General features: G+C 33.4%; 2 protein-coding genes across 2 annotated transcripts in view; both read left to right on the top strand.

Annotated features, from left to right (window-relative positions):
• Positions 1-5,124: 5,124 nt before the first annotated feature.
• On the top strand, positions 5,125-5,403 carry TRIADDRAFT_17847 (uncharacterized protein; the record flags this gene model as incomplete). Its single annotated transcript, XM_002110141.1, has 1 exon — positions 5,125-5,403. A coding segment is annotated over one exon (279 nt), but the record flags the coding sequence as incomplete, so codon positions are not given.
• Positions 5,404-9,039: 3,636 nt separating this feature from the next.
• Positions 9,040-24,516, top strand: part of TRIADDRAFT_21116 (uncharacterized protein) — a gene marked incomplete at both ends in the record, with an annotated part of 43,191 nt that continues 27,714 nt past the window's right edge. The window contains 2 exons of the mRNA XM_002110140.1: positions 9,040-9,352; positions 9,482-9,787. Coding sequence (XP_002110176.1) covers positions 9,040-9,352; positions 9,482-9,787 — 619 coding nt within the window. The remainder of the gene's footprint in view (positions 9,353-9,481; positions 9,788-24,516) is intronic.

Here is a 24,516-nt window from a genome sequence, read left to right as displayed (position 1 = left end):
TATTCTAATTCCTTGACTTATTTTTTTGGCATCCAATCAAACTTAGTTTCAGATAACTGCAATGCAGACAAAGTTGCAGCTTGTAGAGCTCAAAATAAAATCTGTCGATCAAATGGATACTTCTCAACGGTATGCGTTTGCCAAACTGGCTATACTGGCGAAAATTGCGAAACTCCTATCGGTAACTATTCGTATTATAGATTGTCATAAGAAATCATACTGTGCAGTGTGCAGCATGGCTGATTCGTATTTCTTATTCTGTTCTACTTCTATATCTCATAATAACGTTTCAGTATATCTTGCAGACCTACAGTTTTTTTCGTAAAACTTGTTCTGCCAATTGCAAACTAGCGATATTTATTATTTAAATTCGTATCCGTTCTTTCTTGTCAATCCCATTTTGGATCAAACCATCGAATGAGAATAATTAAATTATAGTGAGGTATTTGAATGTCCCAAATACCTTGACATCTGCATTGAATATCTACAGTTGACGTAGAATTAAGTTTTATATTGCATACCGTAACTGATGACTTTCTGGAATAGTCTATACTGTATCTCAACCGAAAGCTCATAAAGTGAAAACGTTAGGTCTTATAGTACATTGATGTGGTCTGTAGTGCGATATATACGGCGAACGATGGTAATTTCCAAAGTTTGTGAAAGGCTATAAGAATTAACAGAAGATAAATAAAGTTTGCTGAAAAAGACTAGTTATAAATAAATCATAACGCCTTCAACTTTTAGTTTTAAGACGCATTCAGTAGAAATTACTTTAAATTAAATTATGTTTCGGTGAAATATCAAGATTTACATCATACGTATACTTTAATCTTTCTTGTTTACTTGAATCTATGTGCTTGCCATTCGATTCTTCCTTATTCATTTCTGCCTCGATAAATGCAGTAACACAAAATTTATTTCTTAAGATTGGCTTGATGCATTTCTACTAATTATGGTCATTTTATTCTAATAATAGCTATAGCTACCCTACCTACAGAAGGCACAGTCCGAATTTACGATTATTATAAAGTATCTGATCCATCCCAAGTTAATATCGCTAAAGGTGCTATAGAAATATTTCATAATGGTATTTGGGGATCAATTTGTTCAACTGGTAACAGCGAAGCTATAGCAGTAATTGCATGCAAGCAATTTGGCTATGCAACGGGTTCTATGAAATTCTACTGCTGCGATAGTTCTTCAGCATCTAGAAAAATTTGGATTAATACTATGACTTGCAATGGTAACGAAACTTCAATTGCGGATTGCTCCTATGTTTATGGAACGGGTACTTATAGCTGCTATAACAGATACAGGGTGGAGTGCGTTAGTAAGTACAGCAAAAGTTTCTTTAGAAATATGTTAAATGAGCTATTACGGTAAAGGTTTAGGATTCTTTGCCTTCAATGTGTTCTTAATAATGTTCTATCTGCTTGCAAATTGTCATACCTCAATAAAATTCTTGAGAGTTCTAAGGAGATGATAAAATCTTGCAGACGTAAGCTGTCAACAAAATCCATGTTTAAACAACGGAACTTGTGGTCCTAAGCATACCATGGTTTCCGGAGTTAGCATAACGATTACTCAATGTTTTTGCCCGAATGGTTTTTACGGCGACCTCTGTCAGTACAGAAACTTTTGTAACCCTAACTCTTGCGAAAATAATGAAGAATGCTCTCTAGTTGGTCAAACCTCCTTTTCATGCAAGTGCAACAGTTCATATTTAGGAAAAAGATGTCAACTTGGTATGAAATACACTTCATTATTCAATTAATCGTTTTATAGTAGCAGTCATAAAATACGTAAAATCTTAAAGCATAATTATAGGTATACAATGATATTTTAGTTCACGATAGTTCATTTATTGTTTCAGGACCATTTGCTAATGGCTCATTAGTAATCATCGATGGCAAACCAAATGAAATTAATGTTGGACGGCCACAATTTTTGTATAATGGCGTATGGAAACCAATTTGCGCCAGTGATTTTACTATATTTGACGCTCATGTAGTGTGTCAACAGTTTGGTTTTGCAGGAGCACTAAGCACCACCAAAGATACTGCTTTTGGCTTACCGCCAACATCGAATGGAATGAGAAATATGAAATGTACAGGTCATGAGTTCTCCATCTATGATTGTCTAGGTAGTGATCCTTCCAAAAATACCCTATGTTTTTCAAGCTATGCTGGTGTTTACTGTTCAAGTAAGTAATATCGAATCCATCTTTGAGTTGTAACAAAATCAATTAAATCTGCGTTAGATAATGTATTACTTCCCTCATATCAAATTTACAGCCAAGAATCCATGTTCATCTAATCCATGCCTCAACGGTGGCACATGCTTTAATAGATTTTACGGATATTATTGCACCTGTAGTGGTCAATTTACTGGACAAAACTGTCAAAATGCAAATTGTAAGTTTTTTCTGTTGTTTAAATTATTAAGCTTTATCTAATTATTATAACTTGCTATCTCAATCTAATGGGTATCCCTCTATGCATCTATTTCGGCTTTCATTTTGTAGTTCCAACGCTGGGATCAGTTCGATTAGTCAATGGCACATCACCAATGAGTGGACGCGTTGAAGTTTTTCTTAATAATAGCTGGGCTACAGTTTGCATAAATACCACTTCATTAGTCGACATGCGAGTTATTTGCAGACAGATGGGTTACTTATTTGCAAATTCATTCCCGACGTCAGTATTCGGTATGTCCAATAGTAGTGCCGATTTATATCAACTGAATTGTGTTGGCAATGAAAATTCAATCAAGGATTGTACATACAAAACTACAACTAATCAGGGTGGATGCACTCATGAACGAGATCTAAGTTTAGCTTGTTCAGGTACAGATTGGAAATTCTAGAATTAATAATCGTAATTAGTTCATCGGAAGTTACTTAAAGGCTACTTCATTTAATAAAGAATACGCACGTCCTTTATGAATACGTATTCGCTTTAGCAGTACACAAGATAAGTTTAGTTTGTTTGGCATATAGGAACTACTGCAAAAGATGGAGATCTCCGGCTAGCTAGCACAAGTGTATACAAGGGAATCGTTCAAGTGTTTTATAATGGTACTTGGGGAACGATTTGTCGTCCGAGTTATTCATCATCATTTGGCAGACATATATGTCAACAATTGGGGTATAATTCGGCTGCATCTAACCAAGCTAAAGCAACGTATTTTACAGGCTACGGTCCAGTTTTATTAACTGATGTCGACTGTCGAACCAACGATTTAAGTATAGCTCATTGCAATACCCCTGGCTGGTATAACGTTCCTTCAAATTGTAATGATCATTCTCAAGATTTGTATGTTGATTGTTATGGTAAGTAACAACATTTATTTACTAATTACTAAATAGATAATGATTAATAATTAAATGAATTTGCATATTTTACATATCCCAAATTTCAATGATCCATATGAAGATGGCAGTTATTGTGGAAATACAGACGTGAATTCATGCGCCTTTAACAATAAATATTGCAAGAGTGAAGGTTTTAACGGATTTTGCTACTGCAAGGATGGCTACACTGGTAGCAAGTGCGAATCTCCTATCGGTAACCGTTTTTAATCGTTAAGGTCGATATTCGTAATAGCAGAGATCCCCTCCAGTTTAAGGATAACTGCTGTAGTTCTCATATACATATACATTGGCTATATTTTCGGCTCTCTAAAAATCTTACACTTACAGACCAGTACAGCCAATGACTTACTGTAAATTGAAAAAGTGTATCAAGTTCATTATTAATTAAAGCTAGTTTGTACATGCTTTTATTCAACTTTAGCTGCGTGCCTTCGTAATATAATCAAATTGCAATGTCTAGACTAATTAATGAATCGGCTACTAGCTTAACGATGCACATATTCAACTCCCAATCTATCTATAGACTGCTAATGCTAATGTACTAAGGTAATAATTTTTCGTCTGTAATTTCACCCATTAAAAGTTACACCGCCTGATGGGACACTAAAATTGGGAAATATGGAAATCAGTGGTAACACTACGAAAGGAGGCGCGTTGATCTATCATGATGGTATTTGGGGAGGATTCTGCTATAGTAAACTTTCTGCAAATGAAGCTGAAGTCATGTGCCGGCAACTAGGCTATGCTACTTCGACAGATTACCAATGCTGCTATTCTGATATTAACCACCATCAAAAAATTTGGGTATACGACATAAAATGTACTGGCATGGAAACCAGTATTTCTCAGTGTAATTTCACTTATGGTTTAAATACGAACAAATGCAGCAGTCGTGCAAGGATCACTTGTTCAAGTTAGTCATTTATTTTCGTACTCAATTGCATTGTAGCCTTTGAAAATATGTTACTGTGAGTTTATGAATTCATGTTAGCTAATTTTGATTATTCTTTTTAATTAATTCTCTTTTGTTTTTTCAACTCTAGATACTACTTGTAGCCCTAATAATTGTGTTAATGGAGACTGTAAATTCAATACGACTGTCGTAAATGATAGAACCTATCATTTTCAATATTGTCAGTGTCAATCAGGGTTTTATGGTCTTTATTGCCAATACATATCCGTTTGCGATAGTAATCCATGCATGAACGGTGGTAAATGCACTAATTTCCATAGCTCATTTCCTAAAAATTACTATACCTGCCAATGTCCGCAGAATTATTTTGGAATCAATTGTGAAAACGGTAATTACAATTACTCGATTAATAGTACTATGCGTAGATCTTAATTCTCTACGTAATACAGTTTGCAGAAGTTATTAGGGCTAGTTTAGATTTAGTTTCACTACGGTTAAAATAAATGCATAATAATACTTGTCTGCATGACGGAAATTACGTCTTGATGTTTAGAAAATGTGTATATGGTTAGTAGTACTTATCTATGGGAAAAAGCCATGATAAAACTATAGTACATGACCAGCTATAGATAATGAAATTATAGAAATGTAATAAGAGCTTACATTAATAAATTGTCATTTAGATACTTGTAGAGTGTACGAGTATTATTGAACTTGCACACTTACCGGAAAGAACTTTTAGTAATGAATGTTTCTTGTAAATTTATATCTAAAAATTTTTACAGGTCCAGCTAAAGACGGTGATGTAAATATCATTCCTCAATCTGTTGGTGATGCCGAGCGAGGTCGTATCGAAGTCTACCTTCAAGGCAGTTGGCAGACAGTTTGTAGTAAAAATTTCTCTATTGAAGCTGCTAATGTCGTCTGTCAGCAGCGAGGTTGGGGCAAAGCTTTTTCCTACGGCACATTTTACGATTCAGGAACCGGCATGATTGGCTTGGTTAATGTCAAATGCACAGGCTATGAACAATCCTTGATTGCTTGCTCTTATGAATCAACAAACGTATCATCTATATGTACTCACAAAGATGATGTTGGAGTTTACTGCAGTACATGTTAGTAAATAAGTGAATAAAAGTAATACTACAAAGTATATCAAAATTTCTACTTTCTTTATGTTATCAACAATGAAGATATGGCTAGCATTTAAAATAATGTCAGTTACGGAAAGCAGAATGAAATAATGTCAGTTACGGAAAGTGGAATGCTATAATGATGCTCTCTCTCTTATCTAGCGTTCAATCCATGCAATGGTATAACGTGTTACAATGGAGGAACCTGCGTTAGAAAATTTTATGGTTATAAATGCTCTTGTTCAGCATTTTATTCGGGAGCCTTGTGTGAAAATTATATTGGTAAAAATGAACAAAATATCCAGATGCGAATTAAAGCAATGATTATATACCGTTTTTACCGATACAATTTATTTGTAATTTAATCAATAGGGCCCACTTTACAAGGCGATGTTCGCCTAGTCAATGGTGCCAATGCAACAGAAGGTCGAGTCGAGATTTATAACAACAATCAGTGGGGAACACTATGTGCGAAACTGGCTACAATTAATGACGGGATAGCCATTTGTCGCCAGCTAAAACTTACTTTTTCAAGGTTTTTACCAAGTGCTTATTTCGGTAGAGGTAGTAGTTCTACCCAGATATTGTCTACCAATTGCAAAGGCGATGAATTTAATGTTAGAACCTGCAATGTGCAACCTGTTGATACAGTGGCTACCGGTTGTACCCATGCTAATGATGTCAGCATATTGTGTAGCAGTAAGTAACCCGTTATAGTAATTCTTCTTCGGTATTGCTCTAAATAGATTTTGTACGATTTAAATTGTTAGCTTCTTCCATTATTACTAAGAATCTAATTGTTATAAATTCTGTATGTATTGGTATAATCTTCCTAAATGTATTAATTAACTGGCATTATTAATTACTATCCGGCAATTATGGAACTGATTCATTATAGTTTTAGTTATTCTGTGATTGTCCTTCATTATAACCGATGATTGTTAGCGATCTACTTACTAAATTATACTGAGCTGTATTCGGTAGTTTAATTAGTATTTGTAAATAATGAAATTATAGCCAGCAATTGTCAGCGGCCTACTTGCCAAAACGGAGGAACTTGTATTGCTGATGGATCACATTATTTTTGCCAATGTACGTCCCAGTATACAGGCAAAGACTGTGAAATCGGTAGGTGACATAAGAGCGACCGATAATTAATTTTCATTTTAATTTAATTTAGTTTTTATCACGTGCCTATAATGATAACTAAAAAATAAGGTAATAAAAAATAGCTCTTTAAATTCAAAAATTTTAGTCCTTGAAGGATCACTTCGATTACAAGAAATTGGATTTTTTACTAAAGTACTGCAGATTTTTAATAATAATGAATGGAAAGCGCTGTGTGATGACGGATTTTCTAAAGTAGAAGCAACGGTAGCTTGTAAACAATTAGGATTTTACGATGTAAAAAATTACTATTGTTGCGGAACTTACTCAGGAGACTACTGGCCAATTGATGTTGATTGTGTTGGTAATGAAACTAAGTTAACAAGTTGTAGCTTGAAGCCATACAATCAAGCACAATGTAATCGAAATGATGCTGTAAGAATTTCCTGCGCAAGTAAAACATTTTATATAACTATTATAATTCTCTTTATTCTTGTTCACAAATGTGCCAAGTTAAGGGCTACTTCTGCTAACTAATGCTTTTTGACTGGGTTAAACTAATCTAGATGATGCCTGTCATAGTTATCCGTGCAGTTTTAGAGGAACCTGCACGCTAGTTAATGGTAATATCAATAATTATATTTGCGTTTGTGACTTTGGCTACACTGGCCCTGATTGTTCAACAAGTAAGACATACGTACTAGTATTGTATTATTTCTTATGTAAATTTAGATTAGTTCTGATAATAACTTACTTATTCTATTGTTGTGGTATAAAAGATTGGAAAAGCTTATTTTGATATATTTTGCATCGTACTTGGAGCCACGATATTTAGCAATGTGCTGGCTATTATCCAGCATTATGCTAGTTGTACATTAGCAAGTAAAACGAAAAGTAACAGTTTGATAAATAAGATTTCATTGGCTAACATAATGCGTAATGGTGGTTTTCCTGATAACGTAATAGTTTTTTAATATAGAGAATTATTATCATTTTTATACGGTCACGTTCATATACATGACTGCTAACATGAGTATATCCCACAAATTACGGTATAAAAAATTATAATTAACTCCTTGTGGTAATTAAGTAACCTCAGCAATCAATAAGCTTTCATGAAGCAGCATTTAAGCTTTAAGTTATTTATTGGCTCTTCCATTGTTATAATAATTAATATTTTAATGAAATTATAGTCTAAAGTATTATCTAACGTATTATATCAAACGCATTAACAGAGCTGAAATGCAGCACCAATCCATGTGGTATCGGCGCAACTTGCTTTGACCATAACTATGGCTACAGTTGTTATTGCCCACCAGGCTTTCACGGAAGAAATTGTTCTGAAAGTCTGTAATTTAATCCTAATAATTCGAATTAATTAGTAGCATCTTGTATAGTAATAAGTTCTGCCAGTATGCTCCTTAAAATAAATTATAATTATAATAAATTATAGGAGCTACAAATGGAGATGTTAGGCTAACATCGTCGCAGGGAAACAATGATATCAGTTTTGGAACCCTACAAATATATCAAAATGGTACATGGGGCACAGTATGTGATAGGTATACATTTAACGATGCAGCGGCCAAAATTGTTTGTAGAAAGCTGAACCATCCAGTATTGCAATCTGTGTATCAAAATAGCTTTTATGGTCCTGCATCAGGAAGGATATTATATTGTAAGTTGGTTTTATCTTCGACAACAAGTTCTACGGTTGTTAATTGCTATTGACTCATTAGGAAATCACCTGTAAACAACGACAGTTAATATGAATGATGTAATTTTTATAAATTATATAGCGTGTTGCTAATGCTTCTGTAAAGTAGCGGTTTATCGCAACCATAAAATTTAATTATTAGAATTGCTGCGTACATAATTAGAATTGCCTTTTATACGAACAACGAGTAACTATTGAGACAAACTAGTGCATACCGCATTTTCGTATATGCTATATATCTTAAATACACCAAAGTTGAGAATAACGAATTAATTGTTTGTCTATCTACTAATTTTTATAACGAAATTAGCTGGTATCACATGCATTGGAAATGAAACATCAATTTTAGACTGCAATTTAAATACGCAAGTCTCATTATTTTGTGATTATACAGAGCTAATTGGTCTTAAATGTACAGGTACTTGATGGCTACTGCATAGATTTTAATTGCTTATGTAATATTTTTACTGGTGATATTTTAGCACTAACCATTCTCGATGTATTGATGTCAGATGATCCATGTTATTCATCACCTTGCAAATATGGAGGAGACTGTATTAATGACTCTCCGGGGAATTATCATTGCAACTGTGTAGCTGGTTTTACTGGACAGAATTGCGAAGACTGTAATTTTCAACCAATTAAATTATCTTGTATTTTAATCTTGAAATTAAAATTTACCGGTCATTTAATGCTTCTTGAAACTTAAATTATTAATTGTATATGACTAATAATTAATGAGCGGCACCATATTAACTTTTCAATTAACTCTTCAGTAGCACAGGTGGTTCCTATAAGGCTAATCGGAGGACCAAATCCTTACACTGGTAATGTTGAAGTACAATTCAATAATACTTGGGGTCCAGTTTGCGATGATAAATTTGACATCAAAGCAGCCAATGTTACTTGCAAACAACTTGGGTTTGTAAATGCTCGAAGTTGGGCTTGTTGTTCCAAGTACGGTAGCAAAATGAATAACTATTGGCTAGATGATGTAGTCTGCGTTGGCAATGAGTCGGCTTTATCCGAGTGCCAACATAAAGAATGGGGAAGTTCCAATTGCCTTAATTATGAGGTTGTTAGCGTTGAATGTCAAGGCAATTGGTGTGATGCAGGCGTGTGTTCCAATAACGCAACATGCCATACTTTGCTAAATGGAGAGTCTTATTATTGTCAATGTCCGACTGGATATTACGGTGATAGATGTCAATTCGGAGTTATTCCGAATGGGGCAGTCCGAATAAGTGGCAATAGCAACATTAACGGTACTGGCTATGTAGAAGTCTACCAGAATGGTTATTGGGGAACTATATGTAACACTGGCATAGATTTTACCGCTGCAGTGGTGCTATGCAGAGCGGCTGGTTATGGCAATGTAACAACTATTTATTCTTCATCGATGTACGGAAGTGGCAAAGGGAAAATCTTATTCGATAATTTGCAATGTAATGGCGACGAAACTACACCTCTCAATTGCTTACGGAATGTACCGGCTAATTCTAATTGTACACACGACATGGATGTGACCATCGAATGCAACAGTTAGTTATTTTTCCGATAACTATTTATTTCTTAATTCTAATCATAAATCTGGTAAACATTAACCTTATTAGCATTAGCAATAATTGCTGATATTTGATTTGTTAATTGTTACAAAAAGTTAGGAAAATGAATGATGATATATAATTTATCATCTATTAGTTTAATTGAGTTATGGTGCTGCTGAATAGTTATGATTATTCCGATACCAGTCAATGAACTAAGATTTCTTAGACTACTTTAAATCGCTTTACATTTGACTAAAGCTCAAGAATTTCGATCTTACTACTGTTAGATCATTACTGCGATACCAATCCACAAACCTGCAATTATCATGGTGTATGTACGCCAGTGGGTCAAAGTGACAACTATATTTGTCAATGCAATACTGGATATACAGGAGTTAACTGCGAAACAGGTACAAGGCTATAAAAAGTACTTCCCTAGAAATAACACGACTAATTGCAAAATTACATTCTTGAAATCGATAAGTTACAGAAGTTTTACTATTACCTAATCTATCCCCGCTGGCATAAATTTTCTATTTAATTAAGTCAGTATTTTATTGAAAGATCATAAGGCAATAGATCCTCTGATATTCATGTATACTTGAATTTAAATCGGTAGATATTAATGAATGCGCTAGTAACCCTTGCACATTAATGGCCGGCGGTAGAGCAGTATGCAAAGATTTCGTTGGTTATTATTCGTGTGAATGTCCAAATGGCTACAGTGGATACAACTGTCTATTTTGTAAGTAGAAGTCCATAACTTATTTAAGGGACTTTTATATCTAATAGATCTGTATATTACTTGCAAATCGCTTTTAGACTCGAATGTAATTGGCATTCGTTTGACCGGATCCATAATGTATAATCAAGGCCAAGTCGAAGTGTATGATGGTAAGAAGTGGGGGAAGGTATGTGCCAACCATTGGCAATTCCAGGATGCTCAAGTAGCTTGTAGACAGCTAGGATTTACTGAAACACAGTTGCGCAGTCAATGTTGTGGTTCTAGCCGTTTAGAAACTTTGATTGGTCGGATTGATTGCTTAGGCAATGAACCTAATCTAGCTAATTGTAGCCAGAGTAATGGTGCAAGTGAATTATCTCAATGTTCTGCTAATATGAGTGCTCAAGCATTCTGTGCAGGTAAGTTTGAAATAGGAAATAAAATAATAAAAACGTAGGCTAACATGAAATCTAGCTTTTCAGTAATTAATATCGTTTTCCTTGGATATTTATAGATCTACCTTTAGATACAAGTATTACTGGCGTTATCCAGTTACCTCCCAAGTAAGTTCTTATTGCTATTAAGTATATATTATTATTAGGTGTGTGTTCGCTGGCAATTAAATTAATAATTATACTCCAGGTTTTGTGAATATAAATACACGTTGAAATAAACTAAGAGATTTACTAACAATTCTTTTAATGCTTTCGTGATTTTCGAACAACCAAGTTACGTTTGTCAATCAGGTGAGGGTTAAGCTATTTAGATAGCATTATACTCTTCCACATAAATCGCTAAAATTACTATGCAAGATGAATTACATATTGCTGTGCCACTCAGACTATCGCTCCGTAGTTATGCATTCGTGCATCTGATTTTCCAGCTTAGCTACGTCTTCACGTTGTAATCTTTAAGCGTTCTTTGTCACCTACTAGTAATTATTTATTAGTAAATGATTTTAAAATTTTTAGATTTTTCACTACGTGAAAAATTTAGATCGATTTCAGTGGCAAATCTTGAACTATGAAACTATAACTGTTGTTTATTAATACGAGAATAGTCAATTTTTAAAGCTAAAGCAAAATCGATTACACCGTAGTTATCTAGTTTGCTTCAAAAAGATACAATTGCACATTGATTTCGAAAAACGATCTGATTTTTTATTGCTAAGACTATATGCATAAATCATCATATTATAAAGACCAGTGAATTAATGCAATATGTATGATAAGCCATGGATTGCTAACTGATAATAAAACGCTGAAGGAAATTCGTTACATTTTCGCTTATCAACTAAGAATTATGTTCTATTTCGCTATGTAGAAAGCACTGATCATTCTTTTTGCGTTAATAGAGATTAGCGCTTGTCTTAGTTCTCCTTGTGGAAATTCCAATGCAACATGCATCGATGTGCTGAAACCGGCTAAAACTTTTACTTGCCTCTGTGATGCAGGGTACTGGAATGGAAGTACATGTTCAGAAGGTAAAATTAACTTACATACTGGGTACAGAAGTTATTTATCTATTAGGAATTTAAAATTAAATCTTGACGTTTGGGTAAAGAAAACACGCCAATCGTTAAGCATGTTTATCACTTCAGCGATGGCCTTATCTTATACCGGATTTTTATCCCTTTGTAGAAATAATCTTAACTCAGGTTACGTTACAAGTAAACGCCACGAATTTCTTTGTTGGCCAAAAATTATCTCTGCAATGTATGGCATATTCTAATCCATTAGCAACGATATCATGGACCAAGAACAATGTTCAGGTTATCGCTGCTGCTAATATTGGATTTGCAACCAGTAGCATGTCTGGATATATTGCCAAATCGATACTAAACTTTAATGACGTAATGCGAGAAGATAATGGAAAATATGAATGCAATGCTATGGATTCGAACGGTAGAATTATACGTAGTAACGTCATAAATATAGGTAACTTCAAAGGACTTTCTAATTTGCTTAAATTGAGAAAAAGTGAAGTTGTTCTTCAATCGCTATTACTGTATAAAGTCTTGTTACTACGAATAAGTTATTGTATCTTTATTTAAATACTCTTAATATTTAAAAATTAAAATTTGAAGTCCTTTTCAACCTATTGCTTCGGTATATGTCATAATTTGTCTTCATCACTGTTATTCTTAGTCAGCCTTACGTATTTAATATTTTTCAGAATTCACTTGTTCACCACAATTTTGCAGTAATCATGGTCAATGCACAATTGCGAACGGTAGGCCGTCATGCAGGTACCCTTAATTGGCGTAGCGTTTAAGTTATTTCTATGAACAGTTACCGAGTATTAATATAATTTCAATTGCTAAATTTCACTGTTCACTGATATCAATAGCAGTTGTAATGATGGTTATACTGGAACATACTGCGAAGGGAAAGAACAAGTACGTATTTTTAAAGCTTATTCATGATGTAACTGATAGTGGTGCTAATATGCTAACAGACATAGCTTACTTATTTACAACGCCAGAATAATTCTACATTTTGTGTCATGGTGACTACTTAAATACGATTCTAGTACTTGTGATAATCGTATTAAAATGACGTCTTATGATGTTACAATAGGTGTACCTCTGAGAATAGTCACCTTAAAATCAAATGTTGTATCATACAATTTATCTCAAAATGTTGGTCTGACTTGCGAAGCTCTTTCATATCCATTGTCGGACATATCTTGGTATAAAGGCAACGTTCAACTAAAATCTGGAAACAAATACAACATCTCCCAAATTGTAGGCAGTAGTTATTATCAATCGATATCATTTTTGTCATTTATGATGCGGTCCTTCAACGATATTGGCACTTATAGCTGCACAGCCAAGCAGTTAGTTACAGGCACATCAGTGACTAGCAATCCTGTCTTGATAAGTATGTTGCATTAGTAATTAAATCTCATTACTTTGCTAAATGTATTTAACGCTCATAGGTATTACTAGCAATGTATCGAAAGTTGAAACTATTACAACTAAAAAGCTTCATAAATTTTGTTCGATTCAATGCAAATCAACTTGATATCAGCACATCTTCACATCTGCTGATTTTTCCACACCACTTTAGCTTCAGAAAATGATGACTTTTAATCATTACACCAAAACATGCAGCGTAAAACCCAGACAATGCAACCTTATTTTTGCTATAGATAATGTAACTCTGAAGGATATTGACAACTAATGACGAGTTTCTATTACTCATCAAGCAATCGTCACTATTTATTACAGCTTTAGCAAAACCACCGTATTGCAGTCATAAAATCTACTCTATTCTGCAAAATATCACCTTTAAAATTAGAAATAATTTTGCTATACCTTTCGAATATCCTTAATAAAGTATGTTTTATTTCTATTATGAGTCATCTTATCTTACACTAACTATGATCATGTGCATCATTTTAAAGTTATTTCTTTCACAGATTCTTTTTTTCTCAGTACGTTAAGCAACGCTGTCTATTAAATGATAGCATCTAGTATATCTTCATTATGAAATGCTTTTATACTGTCCAATGCTATTTGTTTGTTAATGTTGCAGACGTAACATGTTCACCTTATTTGTGCAACGGTAACGGTCAATGCAATTCCGTTAATGGTATTCCGTCTTGTAGGTATGATATGCATGTATAGCTTACTAAAGCTCTTGAATAAATTCTTACGCATATGTATAATTTGCACAAATAACATGCCGTATGATTCCTTATATCATAAGTTTTCGATTACCGAATATACCTTTATTGCTATATAGAAACTATGCCCTCTAAAACCATCTCAAATCATTCTAGCGTAAATTAAATTAGCTGCACCTGCAGACCGACATTTGTTACCGCTCGTTTCTTAATCATATTATTTTGCTACAAACAGGTGTAATCAAGATTACACTGGTCTTCGCTGCGAAAACGTGTATTGTATGTATTTAATACTTTATATGTGTTATTATCTTTACTGACTTGATTATATTTAATTTAAAACTGATTCAAATCAAGATAATTCTAGATTATTCTATACTTCATTAATTATGTATATCTAGCTACGCATTTATGGACTTGAACGTTTTCTATTTATCGAATATTAAATACGACTATTGTATTATTTTAATTTTGAAGATGTCCCCTTAACTACCGTCAATCTCGCAAGTAATGCTGCTACTTATATTTACGGTGCAAATGTTACCTTGACATGTCTAGCAGTGTCTCGCCCGAGATCAGCAATTACATGGACTAGAAATGGCTTTCCAATTGTTGGTGGAGGCAATGTCATGATTGCAAATTTAATGTCATCATTGAATACCTCAATAGCAGAATCGATGCTCACTATAAATTCTCTGACCCTTAATAACAACGGAGCTTATAAATGTAATGGTAATTATAGCCATGATGGTGCGATCATTCAGAGTTCAGCAATACCTATTAGTAAGTTCTAGTAGTCCTCTTATAAATGTAATCTTAATAAAATATTAAGAAATTTTATTTGATTGTAAACCAGTATACCGTATTTAATCTCAGCGTAGTGAATTCTAGTAAGGGATAGCTAATCGTTAAGTTACTGTATACGCGTATAAGCTTAATATTTTTTGATCTTACACGTAGTTTTACGAAAATTTTCTAATACTATTGCGGTAATAATACTCTTTATAGAAATGGTATGCTCAGCGGAATTTTGTAGTGGCAATGGTGTATGTAGTAACGTAAATAATGGTGATTTACTGCAATGCAGGTAAATACGAAAGTTTCCTTATTTCGAAATAACATGATAGAGTAGGATTAATCTGTATTTCACGTGCACCCTGGTACCAACAATACTGAACGCATGAATGGTTACACAATTTTTAAACAACATTGACACTAATTGGAAATATTAATTCACTAAGCAATAAAAACCGTACTAAACATACTTTCTTCTATTTCTGTTTAATAGTTGCGATCGATACTTTACAGGAGCTAATTGCGAAACCAAGCTTACCGGTATGTTACCTATGCACTTGTGTCATAGTCGCCTGTAGAATTAAGCTTAAATTATAAAAGTCGTTATCCAATCCAGAAACAGGTCTATCTTGTTAGCTGTGATTATGGTATACGAAGTCTAGTTAACCATGATAAATACTGCTTTTAAAACATTCTAGACATCCCAATAAACGATGTGATTGTTATCAGCAACACTTCTTCCTACGTTTTTGGAGCGCACATCATCTTGTCTTGCGCAGTGAAATCACGTCCTATATCGGGACTTTCGTGGTCTAAAAATGATGTACCAATCACAGCCGGAGGAAACATTATGATCACTTATTCCATTCCATTTTCAAATTTTACATTAGCGGAATCAAATCTTATCATAAATGGGTTAACACTCAATAATAACGGAGATTATAAGTGCATTAGTAACCGCACTCAAAATGGTGTAATAGTGCAGAGCCTTCCATTTACTATAAGTAAGTTGCTTCCATTAATTTTAATGCTGTTATAAATAAATACTTACATAATGTGCAGCACATGTAGTTATATATTCTATACTGTTAAGAATTTTTAATAATGCATCATTAATCTTGCTAACATTGAGCTTCATTAACTTATAATTATACCTGTACATGGATTTGCATTACACTTTTCCTCAAATATTCTACTTCAAATGTTGTGGATGCATCAAATAGAAATGACTTGTTCTCCAGAATACTGTAATAATAACGGAATATGTAGTCCTGCAAATAATGAAAACAATGCACTCCTATGCAGGTAAATCGGTTAATGTTTATGCCGAATAAATTCAGCGTTTGTTCTTTACAGACACTTAAAGAATTGAGTGAGTCATTTTCTAACGTTGTTGATAGACAATCAGCTATTATAATAACTTATTTTAATATTTCTTATAAATAGTTGCAACTTATACTATACGGGGCTTCAGTGCGAAACTAGGCTACCTGGTAAGTATTGCTACCTACGAAGCTAATTTAATAGATCTCTATATTATTTTCTAAGTAAATTTGGAAATATGATGTTATGATCGAGAGTTACTAAAGATCAAATTGTTACAACCGTAATGCATAAAACAGCGATAATTTGACTGTGTAGGTGCGATGGGTAAACTTACGTTTGTTTTACTTCACTTCAGACATCCCTCTAAATAGTGTCACAGCCCAAAGCAATACGACAACTTATATTTATGGTGCAATGGTTGGCTTGACATGCCAAGCAACTTCTCGCCCTTCCACAGTACTGACATGGACTAAGAATGGTGCTCAAATAACGAATGGTGGCAATGTTATTATTACTAATTCTAACCTACCTAGCAACCCTACTCTCGTACAGTCTATCTTAATTTTCAAGAGTTTGGCCCTAGCGAACAACGGAGATTATAAGTGTGTAGGAAATTATGGGGACGGCTCCATAACTAAACAGAGTTCTGTCATCGCCATAAGTAAGTTATTATTCTACTTTGGAGGTATAGCAGACAAAAATAGTCTAGCTATCATACACCATGATTGGTGAATCATTAATTAAGGATGCCCTGTCTCTTAAATTAGTTATTTGTTTAATAATTAGCGAAAAATTTTCATTCTTTTTGTTCGTTGTCCTGTCAGAGCAGTTGATACAAATATTTCAAATTTCAATTATTATTAATCCCAATTCTGATAGGGATGGTATGCTCGACTGGATTCTGTAAAGGTCATGGGATATGCAGTAGTGTCACTGGTAGTGATTTGATTCAGTGCAGGTAAAATTTCTCTAATACAAAATCAGATAATCTTGGTATAATGTTCTAAAATTTTTATTGTTAAACTCCTTAAATTATTCGTTTGGATTTTGAGTCCACAATGAAAATAGATAAGAGCTAGAAATACTATGCATATTTTATCGCCGTATTTTACTTCTGACTAAACTTCCTTTGTCACGAGCCTTATCATTTTCTTCTAAGATTAAGTCGCAACAGTATTTTCCACTAAGGCTAAGTTAGGATATGCTGAATATGTCACTAGCATTTCTTTAGTGATGAAGTTCTTGGCAGAATCGTTTAATTATTGCAATTGATTCATTTTTTTACTTTCCAACCAATATAATGTAGCTGCAATTTGCACTATACTGGATCTAACTGTGAGACGAAGCTATCAGGTAAGTTGTTTATTTCTCTGCATGATAGAACATTATCTTAATTATAGTTCGTAGAATTCTAGTTTAAACGGTAAGAAAAAATAAATTATTAAACTTATTGAATAAATTCTGCAATGATAGTTTAATTTCTTCATAGATGCATAATGTATCTTACGCTATGTATAAATAAATTAAATTATCTAACATAAATTTGCACTATCCTGTCCTAATTTTTGAAAAAAAAGATATTCCATTGAGTACAGTGAATATCCAAAGCAATACCTCGACGTACGTTCAAGGCGTGTATGTTGCGTTAAAATGCAGTGCAGTATCACGACCTACGTCAGCCCTTACATGGACTAAAAATGGTGCGCCAATTAGTAGCGGTGGCAATGTCGTAATTACCTATTCGACATCGCTATCGAATTCTACACTTGCTCAATCTATTCTGGTCATTAGTAGCTTAATGCTGGATAATACTGGGGGCTATAAGTGCGTTGGTAATTATAACGGAGCAACAATTCAAAGTTTAACGATGACTATTAGTAAGTTGAATCAGAAATTTAATTTGTAAATGCACAATACGCACATGAGCTGATGCAAATACTTATTACTTGGTATATTTATTCAATCTTATTTTAAATAGGAATGGTGTGTTCAACAGGATTTTGCAATAATAATGGGATTTGTAGTACTATTGCCAATACTAATACTCTCCAATGCAGGTAAATTTCTTCACGGTCGTCACGATCAGTACCTGTCACAATCATAGCATAATACTATGGTAAACCTAAAATCGAGACTTTCTCTTCATGCAGATGCAGCCATTAAATTGTACAATAGTACAATATAAATCATTACAAAGTCTAAAGTAAATCTAGGCTTCATGTACAGAATCTTTATAACTTCGTAAAATTATATTTATAGTTAATATAGAGCCTACCAGTATCAATTCTGTTATTGTGTAATTCACAATTCTGATTTTTACTCTATACTATGATACAAACAGCTGCAACGTATACGACATTGGTGTTACTGAAACAATGTATAATATGACTAATACAAGTTAGATAAACGTAGTAATTTCAAGTTGGCATTTAACAATTTTATATTTGATTCTGCTCCGATTGTAGTTGCAATTTCGGAATCGTGGGAAATCGCTGTGAGACTGTGCTACCAAGTAGGCATTTTTTAAGTTTAGATTCAATTTCCTTCAGAGTTACTGTTATGATGTTGCACTTTCATTTCCATAAGAAACTAGGAATCGATGTTTTCGAAATTTGAAAAATAAATAAAAATGCTATAGATGCAAAAAATGTAACAAATACTTACATCTGCTATAGATCTCCCTCTCAGTTTGGTAGCAGCAAAAATAAATGCATCTCAATACCTGATTGGATCTTCTGCTGGTCTGCAATGCCAATCGAAAGCGAGACCAAGACCTACGATCAATTGGTACCATAACGGCAAACAAGTAATATCCGGAGGTCGAATTAATGTCTTCCTTGCAGCTGACAATTCCAATGACACTACTACTATAATATTGGCAATTGCGAACCTCATTCCAAGTGACGCAGGCGCTTATTACTGTCAAGCAAAGGATGAGATTAACAAGAAAACTATAAACAGCACTACCGTAAGCTTACGTAAGTAAAATGAAATTTGCTTTGTTTTTCACGCATAAAATGTTGTACAAGGTTTGAGAACGCTGAGTAAATGGAAAGTCTCTTGTATTTATGCGTATGTTATAATTTATTTTGTTAGCAATGGCTTATTCTAGACAAATATTAATGATTATTTACTTGCAGAGTTTACGTGTTCATCTGTATTCTGTAATTCCCAAGGCGAATGCAATCAAACTAGTTCTGGAGCCATATGCAGGTACTATTGAGTGAAGCTATAGCATTTATTTAAAATCTACTCAATTAAAGTGCTTTCGTTGACAGCTTTGTCCAGAACTAATCTAAAGGCTATAGTACCTGACCTAGGAGTATATTCAATTTTATAGTAAAATTTTCTTTACTATTCAGAGTAGCTAACGATAAAAATATTGCAGCAAAGTCGTGTCTAATAACCATTAAATCATTAAATTCACTCAGATTTTAATTACGATTAGAAAATTCTACCATGTCATTAACATAAACCGTCAATCTTATATTTTAGTTGCGATCCTCTATATGCTGGAAAAAACTGCGAAACTCAACTAGCACGTTCGTAATAACTGCATATCTAAGTAATGATTGAATACATGAATCTCTTTACTAATTTTCTGTATACTATGGTATCACATTGCTTTCTAGCAATACCAGTCGCAATTGTATCCATATCCGCGAATACTACTACCTTTCAAGTCGGTTCCTATGCGAGATTACAATGTCAAGCTGCTGGACGCCCCCTACCCTCTATAACTTGGATGAAAAATAATGTCACCCTTATACCTGGAAACACGACGAATGTTGCTGATGTCATTAGCAATTTGAAATCCAAAATTACATCATACCTCACCTTTAGTCCATTATCTATAACTGATAACGGTGCTTATTCATGTCTTGTGCGCAATCCTATCAACAATCAAGTTTTGCAAACATCGCTATCCAATATAAGTATGCTATTGAGACTTTCAGTATATTAATGTCCTCAAAGAAGATTTTATTACTTTTGCGATAGGTTTATTAACTGGCACCCTTAACATTTTTGATCTTCATGATGCAATATTCAGGTTTTGTTTGCTCGCAACAATACTGCAGCAATAATGGTCAGTGCAGCATGAATAACAACAAACCAAGCTGCAGGTAATACAAATATCCTTTATAACGAATAGTAGCAGCGTTCGTTTAATTATCCAATTAAATATTTAAATTTATACAATATTATTACCATAATATAATTTAGAAATACGCATTACGATGAAATAACCTTAATTAAAACATTATTTTAGATACAACATAGTAGATTTCTTGTTATAAAACCTTAATTTCATAAACGGTCATGATGTTGCTAGGATTTTTTCTAACGTATGCTACCAGCTCTGAAGTTTAATTATTATTCTGTTATAACGACTTGAAATCTTGTGAACGTCACTTTCTTTCTATTTATTTTTAGCTGTTCAAGCGGATTCGGTGGGGATAACTGTCAAAGTGCAGTCACTCAGAATGGTACGATAACTACAGTATTATGCTAAGTTTGTTTCAGTAAATATTTCGACCTACAGTACAAGAGTAGTAAGAGTTGCAAAGTTTATTCTCTATAAAGAGATACTATTATATCAGAATTGGTGAGCAAACTTTGCCTTAACCAAATACCAGATTATCTAAGGAGTGATATCATAATAAAATAATTTTTTTGCATTATAAGTCGGAAGTTACGTCGGAATTGCGATAGGGTGCGTTATCGGTATCTTGATCCTTATAGCGGCCTTTGTATTCCTGAAACGAAAAGGGTAATCAATATTGTAACTGAATATTACAGAAATAAAGCAAAAAATTTTGCGTAGTTTAAGAGGTTGCTCGGGTAATGTATCTACCTAATGAGTGATTGAGACTTAATATCATCAGTTGGTCAAATGACTTATTGTTAAAACTAAATATTTTGTGTAAAATAGAACATTTCAGCGTAAAAGTTTGTCATTCGGCAAGGCTGGTAGTTCGACCGGTAAGTCATAATATACCGTAGAAGAAATAATTTAAATCGAAAAGTGTTTGTAAAAATTGAATGTAACCACCGCATATGTTGATTTTACGGCTAATTTCATCGGTTATGGTCTGTTCTGATAATTACTTGTAGGAAAATTTGCATTTAAATTGAAATCGATGGAGTCACAATCATTCGGAAATCCTAATTATGATGAAAGGTACGAAAATCAAGACTTTGACGTACAAGATAACGATCTATAAATATACCAGTATTATTTTTTAGGCATGTTTAGATTTTCAATTTTAAATATAGGTAATTTTGATTTAAGGAGCTTTTTATTTTAGTGTCGGTCATATCACAGTTTGATATTTACATACCCGTTCTTATGCAATATCTAAATTTATGTGTCAGTATAGATACGTCAGTAAGACAAATATTTTTATGCATCATAATTAAATGAAAATCAGGGCTCTCAGTTAATTCTTCGATTTCTTGAGAGAGATTATTAATTAATTAAACACTTTATTTTTAGAAGCAATGTAACTAATTCGATAAAATATCACTTCAAATTTAACATTGACTTTTTATAGATATGGCTTGATTAACATCACTAAAATAAAAATCGATTGAACATTATACAATAAATGTTATTCTAATGTAATAGTTTTAAAATAGATTTGAATGGAAAGAATATCTAAATTTTACGCAGGTCTTAATGCGTAGTTAATAGATAAAATATTACTTGCGATATTTTGCCATGACCTCTAAATTGCTTAACAAAAGGGTATACGTATCAATGCTTTGAGATATAGCATAGGGCTAATCTTATGTATATTTTTATTTATGCCAACCTTTAGCAAATGATATAATAGTTACACAGTAGATAATTGTGAAGTCATCTTACCAAGCAAGTAAATTATATCCGAAACAATATATTTAAATAGATCGAAAAAAAAGGTGAAAGTATCTGTTAATGCATTTATAGATAAGAAACATTTAATATTTTACGGTCAGATATTCCAGTGCGAAGTATTATGATCTAGTCTAATACTGCTAACTATAGTCCTGGCCAGATAGTTAGAATAGAATATCATATTACTTCATTGCCAACGGCTTCTGTAACATGTATAATAATTTAGCGTTGTTATTACTAAATTGCGCCATGATTAGAGCACTTGATACAAGGTGGAGATTAGGGGATAACACCGATTTATTTATTATATTTTATCTATCAAGCCACTTACAGTAATCAGTGAGTCTTACAAATAAATATAACAATATGGCTGAATTCTGAACATATTTAAAAACTTACAGGGAAACTTACGACTTCTGGTTCAATGATTACTTCAGCTAAACAATCAGCTTCTAAGTGGTTAGTCCACGATTTCAATAGAACCAAGAACTGCAACAAAACAAGACTAAAGTATTCTTGACTACACCGCCATTTTATATGCTTCGCAGAGCGGTTGGTGGTCTCTCTACTATGAATCATAAATTCTAAAGTAAGCTAAACGTAGTTACCAACTAGGATACTAGCGATCAGTCGTACATATCTTAGGACAGATTATACTCTAATATTCCCTTCTACATAGTACATACATATATATAATGTTAAACTGACAATCCTACGGTAAACGAATATTTTCATTAACAATCATTGCCATCCACCATTAATATTAAGTAATCAGTTACAATCATAATCATACAAACAATATTCAACATTCCTTAGTCGGGAATTAGTTACGACTTAAAGGGACACGGTTCTCGTAAATGTTACAAGATATCTATTGGCTGGTCAATTGGTCATCAATAATTTAAATATATAATCAATGATGACTAATTAAGTACCGTAAAGTACTGCGCTATCGCCTCCATTTGGGTAAGCGTCCCCCCCTGATTAAAAACAGGTTTCACTTTTCAAATCCTATTTTGGGCAAAATGGACTGCAGAAATGTGCTAAAGTGTCTCCTTATTAGGAATGACAATTACGATTATTATTTCAATTTCGAGGGTTGCTGAACAATTAAGTACTGATAACGCGAGTGACAGTGAAGATAGCGGAAGTATAGATTTAGATGATATGGTGGAAGGCGACGATTATGATCCTATGCTTGATTCCGATGATGTAGAAGAAAATGTATAGATTGCATGGTTCAGCTCTAAAATTACGTTATTAAACTATCAATAAAATATTCTGTTAATCCTACGTCTTCTAGTAAAAGAAATAATTTGTTTCATAACAGTAATAGGAATTTATCGCTTAGTAATTTTAGAATTCTTTCATTAAATTGATTATTTTATCAACCGATCTACTAATTTATTGTATATTTGTCTACTTGACTATATTTTACCTGTTATTGTGAAATTTGTAACAATGAAGGAAATTGTACCCTTGTTTATAGTATGCCAGTATGGACGCGTAGGTAGGCTTTATCATGGCTATACGAATATATTCGTCTAGATGTATATTCAGTTGTTCATTTCAAATTGCCAAGATTACAGAAAAGAAGAATTATTACATTAGTTTGAATGATAATCTTTATTATACCAGCTCAATGCAATTGTTATATCGATTCTGATACGAATCAAACCTTATCACGAGTACTTTGTATTTAAATTGAAACAAACTTGTATTCTTCATTACGTTACTATCACGAACTGATTGAACTTTAAATTTTTGATACATAATTATTCAAGTCAGTCTATTTGCCAATGAACTTACCATCTTTATAGGCTATTGTCTGTAAAACAGTTTTCTTGCCCCCAAATTACGGAGGGCTAGGGTTAGAGCTAGGATTGCGATTAGAACTAGGGTTTAGCATGAGTGTTAGGAATACGCTTCAAATTGTTCAAATTGTTTTCTGAATGACAATGTTGGTAACCTTAGTTAGTCCTAACACCAACCCTATACAGCAGTGTAATGCAAAGTATCATATTTCACGGATTGTAATCAAGTCGGATTCAATCTAGCCGATACAATTCGCCCTAGTTTTAAAACGAATCCGTTACTGATCAATTTTGCGATATGCAACGCTACCAATGTAATTAATAAATAACACTATGGTACAAAATTCGTCAACATATTTTACTCCATAATGCCGAATTTTGTACCGTAGTGTACCGCACGTTTTACTAATTCTCTCAGATTTTTCGATGGCAAAGTATATAGAAATTATTGCTGTATGCCTTGACTGTTCTTTGCATCGACGGTAGCTCAGGTATGCACAGCATAACATAAACAAACAATGCTGCACCATACTTTTACTGTACGACGATACCATAA

The sequence above is a fragment of the Trichoplax adhaerens genome, genomic scaffold (assembly GCF_000150275.1).
Source record: "Trichoplax adhaerens TRIADscaffold_2 genomic scaffold, whole genome shotgun sequence".
Lineage (NCBI taxonomy): Eukaryota > Metazoa > Placozoa > Uniplacotomia > Trichoplacea > Trichoplacidae > Trichoplax > Trichoplax adhaerens.
Note: the sequence above shows the minus strand (reverse complement) of the source record. Positions and strands in the feature narration are given on the sequence as shown.